This window comes from Lissotriton vulgaris, chromosome 12 (genome assembly GCF_964263255.1).
Source record: "Lissotriton vulgaris chromosome 12, aLisVul1.2, whole genome shotgun sequence".
Taxonomy (NCBI): domain Eukaryota; kingdom Metazoa; phylum Chordata; class Amphibia; order Caudata; family Salamandridae; genus Lissotriton; species Lissotriton vulgaris.
The window spans coordinates 47300320-47310940 of NC_141700.1; the positions used below are offsets into that span (position 1 = coordinate 47300320).

The window sequence follows — 10621 nt, forward strand, 5'->3', positions numbered from 1 at the left end:
CATAAGATTAGCCTAAATAAACAAAATGGCGTACATTTAGACGAAAACAACAGCAACATACATACCCGTCTGAACAGCTTCGTCCACAGTGGTGCAATCGGCTGCAGGGAAACGCCACGGGCCTTGTTGGACCTACAAAAAAGATAAGAAACATAAGATTATTAAAATTGAAAAGATAGCTCACCTCAATCTGCAAAAGAGCCGCGGGTCGGAACCAATCCGTGCACAGCGGTGCACATCGCTGCAGGAAGACGCCAAGGGCCATGTTGGACCTACAATAAAGATAACAAACATAAGATTAGCCTAAATAAACAAAATGGCTTACATGTAGACGAAAACAACAGCAACATACATACCCGTCTGAACAGCTTCGTCCACAGTGGTGCAATCGGCTGCAGGGAAACGCCACGGGCCTTGTTGGACCTACAAAAAAGATAAGAAACATAAGATTATTAAAATTGAAAAGATAGCTCACCTCAATCTGCAAAACAGCCGCGGGTCGGAACCACTCCGTCCACAGCGGTGCACATCGCTGCAGGAAGACGCCAAGGGCCATGTTGGACCTACAAAAAAGATAACAAACATAAGATTAGCCTAAATAAACAAAATGGCGTACATTTAGACGAAAACAACAGCAACATACATACCCGTCTGAACAGCTTCGTCCACAGTGGTGCAATCGGCTGCAGGGAAACGCCACGGGCCTTGTTGGACCTACAAAAAAGACAAAAAACATAAGATTAGCCTAAATAAACAAAATGGCTTACTTTTACACGGAAACAACAGCAACATACATACCCGTCTGAAGCGCTCCGTGCACAGCGGTGCACATCGCTGCAGGAAGACGCCACGGGCCATGTTGGACCTACAAATGAGATAAAAAACATAAGATTAGCCTAAAAAAACAAAATGGCTTACTTTTACACGGAAAAAACAGCAACATACATACCCGTCTGAAGCGCTCCGTGCACAGCGGTGCACATCGCTGCAGGAAGACGCCACGGGCCATGTTGGACCTACAAATGGGATAAAAAACAAAAGACTCACCCGTTCAAAGAGCTTTGTAACAGCGACTTCTCGCAGAGACGATCAAGGGAAAATGGCATTTAGGATCCTTCGGCAAATTTCGGACTTGGGGGCGTGGTTTTGAAGTTCTGAGTGACAGGCAACGTCACTGTCTAAAGAACATCAAAAATTACGCCCCCAAATCCGAAAAGGACGGAGCTTGTTTGGAGTGACGCATCTCTCCTCCAATGGCTGGCCTCCGTTTAGGAAGCCAGCCAATGAAGGAGAGAGGGGGCACGGAGGCGGGACATTCGCCGCTACTCAGACTCATTAAATCTCCGGCCTAAGACTGCGCAAGCGCAGCCTTTTAGGCCTTCGACCTAAAAAGCACTAATGACAAGGCAGAGTTTCTGCAATTAGGATTTTGTTTGGTTTTAAGGCCTCCAACTCCATTTGCCTACCTGGGTGTGAACAGTGTCTGTAGTAGATTCACTCTACGTGTGTCCTACCTATCAATGTTCATGGAGTCTGGTTACAGCCACATTGTAGTCTGTAGCAGAAGCCAGCTTGCGCGTAACAGTAAGGTTTTGACCACATGCATCAGTACCAGTGTTGCCAGATGACTCCACTATGTAACAATGCGGTCACCTCGTTCTTTCATCAAAAATGTGTGCAAAGACAACCAACTAGAGAAACTCAACAAGCCTGGCTTAAACACTGAAAATACAAATACCAGAACTTGAGAAATTGTGTCTCAGTGGCAAGCACCAGGTATCGCATGAACACACCAATTTAGTTTAGTCTACAAAATCCACAAGGAAAACAAAAAAACTTGTTGCAACGAGGAAGAAGCTAGCTGATTTATCAGTAGCCGCCGAGGAGAGATCATGTGTAGAGTAAGGTTTGCAGGTAAGACCCGCTAGAGAAGCAGCTAAGAACTCCATGGCCAGGACTTCCATCAAAAGACTGGCAGCCATTGAAACTGAAAGGCTTGGAATTGCCAAGGCAAGCCATACCACAGTGTACCAACACGTTACTCTGCAAAACATGAAACAGAACAAAAAGTTAAAGTAAAATCCAGTAAAAACAGCCCTTCAAAGCCAAACACTCAGTTGGGGATGGGGGGTGGGCAGACAAGCAAATCAAGACAAGTCAAAGCCACAGCTGCACCCACCACACTTAAGACCACCTTCCAACGTCACGTAGGCTAGCTGGTAAAATACCATCTGGTACATCCCCACGGCTTGCAAAGGTGAACTGCACTCACAGATGAGTTCTGAAAAGTTATAGGAGACAAAGAACCAGTTACAAGCCTGTATGGAAAGAATAGAAATTACAAGGCACGCCATCTTTAAAGGAAAGAAACTTGCACACAGCTCTCACAGGGAAACTCAAAGCAACCCTCTAAAAGAAAAGTGTGCCACCCACACAAACAACCTACCAACTGTGGTCCCTTGTACTGGTACAAAGCAGAACAGCACCCAGAAACTAGGAATAATTCTTACCAACAGCTCCTAAAACATAACCGAAATAAGGAACCACACTGATCTTGCAGCTGGTACCCAGGAGACAGAGGTAATATAAATAGCTACCGAAAACTAGGTTGCCAAATTCATAATAAGCGCTTCTCACCCACAAGCAAAAACATATCCTCTAACTGAACCCCCAGTGCTCCACACAGTCAGTACCATCTGATAAATAACCTTGCAAAAAAAAAACAACACAATCCCCTCCCTCCCTATTGGAGCTACATTCCAAGAAACATTGGCGCCTTACCTTTGAGCCAGACTCCCGGGCTTCAAGAATCACCTGCGGACATAAAAAGCATTACTGTAGAATATAATTATGAAACTCACTTATATGGTCAGCAAACCACACCCCACCTTAAAGCCAAAATTCTACAGAAAAGTTAACTTTTCCACCTTTAAAAAGGTTCCAACAGCAGGCATTCCAAATACAAAGAAAGTATCCTCAGTTTTCATCTGCATTTCTGGCTGCCTCCGAGTTTCTGCACAGCTGCACTTTAACAATAAATCAGAATAGTTTAACCAAAAGCTTACTTGAAGAGAACTCCAGTTCTCTCAGATCAGTTCGTTTCTTCCAGGTAGCTTTTTTGTTGTTGATGGGAGCGATTCCATTTCTTAAATGAAGTACAACTCCCAAAAGACAATTGCGTATTAATCTAGATATAAAAAGAAAAAAAAAAGTTACCATGACAAGTTCAGCTTACAGGAACAAAAAATAATATTTAACGCTTTAATAGTAAATACCACAATACAAAGTTAAACATTTTACCACATGACGACCAAGATTGGAAGGAAAGCATAACTACACAGCATTTTAAAGATAGGTTTAGAACAAGTTAACTTCAACTATTAATAAAACAAGATGAAGACAAGAAAAAACACACACGAAATAATGTATTCTAGAACAAATAGAATTATTATAACCTCTCAAAGACAAATATTACCTGGTCAAATAACGTTATTCAAAATAAATTATATAAAATTAAATTTTAAAAAACTCCGAAATAAATGATGATTTACAAGTCACATAAAAGAAATCTACCACCAACGCTTCCCCACCCACCTCCGAATAACCATTCCATCTATAGCCTTTCCTTCATTAGAAAACGAACATCGAAGTCCTACACTACAAAACCAACTGCGAAAGTTCAATAAACAATAAAACTAAAAAAATACTGCTAAAAACTTAAACTGCACCAGCACATACATAATACTTACACAATGCCGGGCCCCGGGGGAAGCACAGTCGCAGACGAGTCTTCCCCCGGGGGCATTCGCGCAGGATAGGCCAGGTAGGGGAAGGGGAGGAGTTAGGGGGTGGGTATATAGGCGCAGGGGAGGAAGGGAACTTCCTCTTCCTGCGCCTGGCACCATCGGGAGGGTTCAAGAAAGGGAGGTTAGTTTTGAGCTGGTTTTCTAGTTGTTTAGTGCAGTCTGCAGGTTTTGGGTTAGGCCGATCGGCGTCGGGGGCTGTTACACGGCAGCCGGTTCAGTTTGTTCCCACCTGAAGCGTGACATTTGGCACGATGTCGGGGGTGTCTTCGGAGGAGGTCCGGGAGGCCTTGTTACTGCTCGCGAGGGCTGGGCGGGAGGACCTTATTCAGCCGGGGGTTTTAGATCAGGCGTGGGTGGGGGCCACCAGGGGCACACGCGCTGCCTCTGCCGGGGTTAAGGCCGCAGACGTGGCCTGTCAGGAGGACGAGCCTGTCGCGTCAGGGCATGGCAGCGATCGGAGGGGGGCGGAGCGCCCAGGGACCCGGCGAGGGGCAGGAAACGCAAGAGACTGCCCCTGCAGGCCTTCCCTCCGATCGAGTTTGTGCATGGGGCCACGGGGGCTGCTGTGAGGGCCGTGCCCCCCGCGCCTCCACTCCTGGGGCCTTTGCAGGTGCCGGCCGGCGCAGTGCAGGGGGATGGGCAGGCAGACAGCCTTTCTGGGCCTGCTCTGGAGCCGGAGGGAGCCCCGGGTGGGAATGTGACCTCAGAGTTCGACGGGCGGGCTGCTCTCACTACCCCTGGGGCTGGCTTGTCTGGGGACACCACGAGGGAGGACGGAGGACTGGAAGAGGTGGCCCCCATCGGCCTGTCCATCAGCTCCAGGGCAGGTACCCCTGCCCCGGCGAGGCAGGCGGCGGTGGGGGACCTGGGGGGCCGGGGCGGGCCTTCCGCCCTGGTTCCTGTGGGAGGGGGGCCTGGTTGGATTCCTGGTTTGCCGCAGGTGGGCTTCTTCCCCCCGGGGGCTGAATTCTTTGGCTACTGCCCGCCCCTCCCCCGCCCAGATCTGGGGCGCCACTTCCTGGGAGGATAGGGCTCGGGGTGAGAGGATTTTGGCGCAGATTCAGGAGGTCAGGTGGACCGAAGAGACCAGGGCCAGGGTGGGTGCTGTGTGGGGCCATGAGGTTGAGGGCCCTCCCACCCCGACCTCTGAGGAGGAAAGGGAAGCGGAGTTGGAGGAAGAGCTAAGGAGAGTCAGGGCCAGGAAGGCAGTACAGGACCACCCCCCAGGGGGAGTATGACAGGAGTAGGGACGGCCAGGAAAGCTTTGAGGCCCGATGGTGCTGGGGCCCGCTCAGGTTGGAGCGACCTGAGGGGTGGGAGGGGATCCAAGCCGGCGGCTGTCGGCAGAGCCCGGGGGTGCCTGGCTCCAAGACGCAGGACGGAAGCAGTAGGGCAGTCCGCGGCGGCTGTCCCTCCACCGAGGGCTCGGGCTCCTGCAGCACGGATGTATGACGTTACCACGCATACCATTACCACGCATACCATTACAACGCGGTATTTACAACGAATACCGGTACAACGCATAGCGCTTTGAGGTGCTGGATAGTGGTAAGTATAATTTTATATTCCAACTCCAGTCCCCGTGGATACTAGGGAAGGTGTTGGATATAAAATTAAACTTATTCCCTATCCTAGAGCGCCCCCCAGCGCAATGCGTTGTAATGGTATGCGTGGTAATGCCTGCGTTGTAAGTGTAGTGCGTGGTAAAAACTGCGTGGTAACAGTTGTACACCCTTCAGCACGTGTGGAGGCTGGCGTGCGTGGGCGGGGAGGTGTGCAGAAAGGTGTGAAGAGAGCTGTGAAGGAGGTGGACAATTTGCGTGTGGATCTGGAACCGGTGCTTGAGTTGGATTATGGTGCGGAGAGTGATGAGCTGGAAGACGGGGAGGTGCGGGATGACTTGGAAGGCGTAGGGGGCGCTGCGGACAACGGCGACCTTGGTGTTTTACAGGCCACAGTGGCGACGAAGACCAAGGCCGGGATGGCGGCGGTCCAGGTGACAGCGTCTAGAGGAAGGCCCCGGGAGCTGAGTTCGGCACTCACAGGTGAGGGTGCCTGGTGGTCGGCCTGGGAGGATATTCCCCGGGGGGGGGGAGGGGCGGAAGAGGACTTGTAGGTCGGTGGGTGTGGGTGATGGTTCGGTGCGGGAGGCGGAGAAGCCATTGGGCGGTCCACCCGAGGATGGTAAGAAGGTGGATGGTAAGTCGGTGACTTTGGGGGTGCAGACGGACAAAGGCGATGGTAAGGAGGAGAAAGGAGTGAAGGTGCCTAAGAAGCTACCATATATGGGGCTGGCCATGCCTTTGGGGTCGCATCTCTCGAAGAAGCTCAAGGATCGGATCTGGAAACATGAGTTTGTGGATGTCTTTAAGTTGCTACACAGGGAAGTACAGGCTAAGGAAGGGTCTAAGGAAGAAGTGTGGGAGTTGACGAGGCGCCCTAGGGTGCCGGTGACAATGGAGAACTGGACGTCGGCGTTCTTGATCTATGCCAGTGTTTATTGCCAGAAGTATTTGGACAGGGCGATTGCGCTTTTCAAGTACATGGACATTATTCGCAAGGCCCAGATGCAGTTCGGGGGTTTTGCTTGGCTAAGCTATGATGAGGAGTTTCGAGCCAGGGTTAGCGCGAATCCCGAGATGAGTTGGGGGGAAGTGGATCAGGAACTCTGGGTTCAGTGGATGGCGTCTTCGCACTCCACTGCGTCCACACACACGGCCAGTGGCCTACCGGTTGTATATCGGTCTTTTCCGCCGCGCCCCGCCCAAGGCGGGGCGGGGGGTGGAACAGTGCCCAGCACCATTGTCTCTGGGTAGCAGTCCAAGCCAGGGGGTTATTCCACGGGGGCCTGTTGGAGCTACAATAAAGGGTATTGTTCCCGGTATCCCTGTAAATTCAAACACGAGTGCTCAAAGTATGGCGGGAAGCATGCCCTTACGCAGTGCCTCAGCTCACCACGCCCTCGGAGCAATGGAGGAATGCCAGAGGGCGGGGCCACCCTGGACCGAAGGGCGCCTACACCGGTTAGGGTGGAGGCGATGGCCCCGTGGCTCTCTTGCTACCCGGCTCAGGAGGCGGCGGCGTGGCTTTTCTGGGGTTTCACTGAGGGCTTTAGGGTGGGCTACCAGGGTCCCAGGGAGCGACGTTGGGCCGAAAATTTGAGATCTGCCAAAAAACTGCAGTGTAGTGTCTGCTAAGTTGAAGAAGGAGGTGGAGGAAGGAAGGGTGGCTGGCCCGTTTACTGACTGGCCGTTGAGGGACCTGATCATATCCCCATTGGGGGTGGTGTCGAAGAAAGAGGAGGGGGAGTTCAGGATGATACACCATCTGTCATGGCCGGAGGGCCAGTCAATGAACGACATTATTGCAGTGGAAGATTCGAGAGTGCTCTACGCGTCGGTGGACGATGCGATCCGTCTGGTGAGGGTGTGTGGAGCGGGAGCGGAATTGGCGAAGTGTGACATCAAGTCTGCTTTCCGTTTACTGCCTATTCACCCGGCGGATTTTCCACTCTTAGGCATGCAGTTTGGAGGGGCCATCTACGTGGACAAGGTTTTGCCCATGGGGTGCGCCATCTCCTGCGCTCTTTTTGAGCTTTTCAGCACTTTTCTGCAGTTGGTCATGGTGCGTGTTAGTGGGTGCCGTGAAGTCACTCACTACTTGGATGATTTCCTCTTCCTGGGGAGGTCCGATACCGGGGATTGCGGCAGGGCCCTGTCGCGATTCCAGGAGATGGCTTTTCAGTTTGGGGTGCCTCTGGCGCCCGAGAAGACGGCTGGTCCCAGCTGTTGCCTCACCTTCCTGGGGATCAAACTGGACTCAGTGCAGTGGCTGGCGCGCCTTCCTGCGGCCAAAGCGGCGGAGATCCTGGCATGTCTGGAGTGGGCTGTGGGGGAGCGGCGGATTCCTTTGAGGGCAGTGCAGAAACTTCTGGGTTTCCTTAACTTTGCGTGTAGGGTAGTGCGGGCGGGACGGACGTTCTGCAGGCGGCTCGGCATGGCCATGTCGGGGGCAGTGCTTCCACATCACAGAGTCAGGATTTCCATGGGAATGAGGACGGACTTGAGGACATGGATTACTTTCTTGCAGGACTTCAACGGGGTGTCTCTGGACTTTGACGAGGAGAGGGCGGTCTGGCAATGCCAAATTTACTCTGACGTGGCTGGGTCAGCGGGGTTTGGTGTCTTTTGGGATGGCAGGTGGTGTGCGGAGAGCTGGCCGGCCTCCTGGATCAAACAGGGCAGGAGCGTTGCCTTCTTTGAATTCTTCCCTTTGCTGGTGGCACTGGAGGTGTGGGGGGAGGAATTTCGGAACAGGTCTGTGCTCTTCCACGTGGACAATATGACGGTGGTGGAGCTGGTGAATCATCAGAGGGCAAGGGACCTGAGAGTGTTGCGGCTGTTGCGGAGGTTCATGTTGGCGTGTCCGAGGTTGAATGTGGTGTTTCGGGCTAAGCATGTCCCTGGGGCGAATAATGAAATTGCGGATGCTTTGTCTCATTCGCAGTGGCAGCGGTTTCGATGCCTGGCACCGGGAGCGGATACATGCAAGACCGAGCTGCCGGCCGGCATCTGGGCCTTGGGGGAGTGAGGATGATTGGACTGGTGGAGGGTTCGCTGGCTGAGACCACGAGGAGGACTTATCGTTTGGCATGGTCTGAATTTAGTGCTTTCATGGGCTGGACGATGAATGGCGTTGTGGGTGTGGAGTCGGCTGTGGAACAAGGGCTAAGAGGTTATGTGTTGGATTGCATGGATCGGGGTTTGACTGCGGCTACGATATCGGGTAAATTGGCGGGGATATCTTTCTACTGTGTTTTGTTTCTGGGCTTTGACCCGACCAAGGATGTGATACTGAGCAGAATGTTGCGGGGCTGGGGCAGGGAGCGAGGGAGTGGGGGAGGGCAGGCTGAGGGAGGCGGTGACGTTTGAGTTGTTGGTCCGGCTGGTTGGGGTGTTGCCGGAATGTTGTTATGACCTGGTTGAGGTGGGTCTTTTTCGCTTGTGTATAGTGTGGATGTTTTTTGGGGCATTTCGGGTGTCTGAGCTTTTGGGTACGAGGAGAGGGGCTGGCAAGTTGTTTGAGGAGGTTCGAGTGGATGGGGGGCGCTTGGGTATTTGGCTGCGGTGGTCCAAGACTGATCAGTTGGGCAGGGGCAAGTGTGTATGGTTGAATGAGACAGGCGGGGTGGTTTGCCCAGTGTTAGAATGGCGGACTTTCCTGGGGACAGGGAGTGTGCGTTGTGGTGAGATTTTTTGTCATGCGTCTGTCGCGAGAGTGACGGCAGGCCAGTTGTTGGCTGCGTTGCGCAAGGCTTTGAGGAGGTTGGGCATGGATGAGGCTGGTTTCGGTACCCACTCTTTCCGTATCGGGGCTGCGACAGCGGCGGCCAGGTTGGGTTGGTCCTGGGATAGGATTAGGAGACTTGGGCGGTGGAAGTCACGCTGTTGCGAGAGGTAGGTAAGGAAATAGGGTGGTCCCAGGCAGGGTGTTGGCTGATTCCGCTTGTTTTTTCCTGTTCTAACTTCTTTTTCTTCGTAGGTTGCGTGGGTGGACCGGGCGGTAAGACGGTGACATGGATTGTTGGGCACTCCTTCGTGCATTGGGCATCCAAATATGCGGAGCAGCAGGTTTACGGCCGTAACCTGGGACTGAAAGGACACTTGCACGAGGTACAATGGTGGGGCAAAAGTGGCATGCGATGGGGGGCACTACTGCCCTGGCTCGCGAAGATGATCCCACAGAGGGGATGTCCTGATTTGTTGATCATTCATCTGGGGGAAAATGACCTGGTGCAGCTGTCCGGATTGGCACTTTTACAACTCATGCAACGGGACCTGGAGGTGTTAAAAGCGAGGCTGGCAGGGACCTGCATAGCCTGGACTGAGTTGGTCCCCAGGAAAGTGTGGAGAGGGGCTATGAAGCATGGGGCTATCGAAAAGGCACGAAGGAAGCTCAATAGGGCGATGAGACTTTACTGTGGTGACAAAGACATTAAAGTTATTGCACATGGCGGGATACGACTGGAGGAGCCTTTAGTTTTCAGGGACGACGGGGTACACTTGTCCCAGCTGGGCAATGCGTATTACATGATGGAGATGAGAGATGTGGTGAGCAAGTTGTGGAATGAGGCTATCTGGTGTCGCAGGGAATGAATGCTGGTGTGTGTTGTGCGGACTGGAGGCCCTTTGAGGGGGGATGGGGCAGTGAACAGCCCTACAGGGGGTTCACTGGTTGGCGGTACTTTAAGGGACAAGGGGGTCAAGAGCGGGCACACCCATCCCTTGGGGGGGGGGAGTTTGTATGGTGGATAGAATGACAGGACGCAAGGAGTGGGCTGGATGACAAGTGATTGAAGGGCAGGAAGAAAGCATGGTATGGAGCTTCTAGGGCTTTGTGATGAGGTGGAACGAGTGAAACGAGTGAGAGGGGAGTGTGAGTGGGGGTTTGATGTTATTACCTGTTTATGTTTACTGTTATGTACAGATTACGCAGTTCTGGTCTAATAAAATGGCCTTTTACGCTGACACTGCGTGGTCTGTTTATTGCGCGAGAGAAACTCAACTTCTAACAATCTACTAAACAAGAACGTGCAACAAAGCTCTCTTCGGAAACTCACTTACCAGAGGAAAAACATCTTCTGCCGATTTTTAAATCAATAGTGCAGGTGCGGCATTTAATCACGTGGTCCCCATTGGACAAATCAGGGGCTCTCCGGTAATTATAAGCCACGCCTATTGCGGTCACGTGACGGTCTCGTGGCCAATCCAAGGCTTCCCTGAGATTTTGGCGGGAGCGAGGCAGGTGGAGCTAGA

General features: G+C 52.3%; 1 protein-coding gene across 1 annotated transcript; it reads left to right on the plus strand.

Moving 5' to 3' along the window:
• The first annotated feature begins 5787 nt into the window (after positions 1-5787).
• On the plus strand, positions 5788-9961 carry LOC147673224 (uncharacterized). The gene is made up of 2 exons (XM_086946508.1): positions 5788-5851; positions 9348-9961. The coding sequence occupies exons 1-2, from the start codon at positions 5788-5790 to the stop codon at positions 9959-9961; spliced, it is 678 nt and encodes a 225-aa protein (XP_086802634.1).
• Positions 9962-10621: the final 660 nt, after the last annotated feature.

What these genes read in the sequence shown, in the direction of transcription:
- LOC147673224 (XM_086946508.1), top strand. Translation starts at nt 5,788, where the DNA reads ATGGCGGCGGTCCAGGTGACAGCGTCTAGAGGAAGGCCCCGGGAGCTG. An exon ending in GCTGAGTTCGGCACTCACAG is followed by an intron (nt 5,852 to 9,347) that starts GTGAGGGTGCCT and finishes TTTTCTTCGTAG; the next exon opens with GTTGCGTGGGTGGACCGGGC.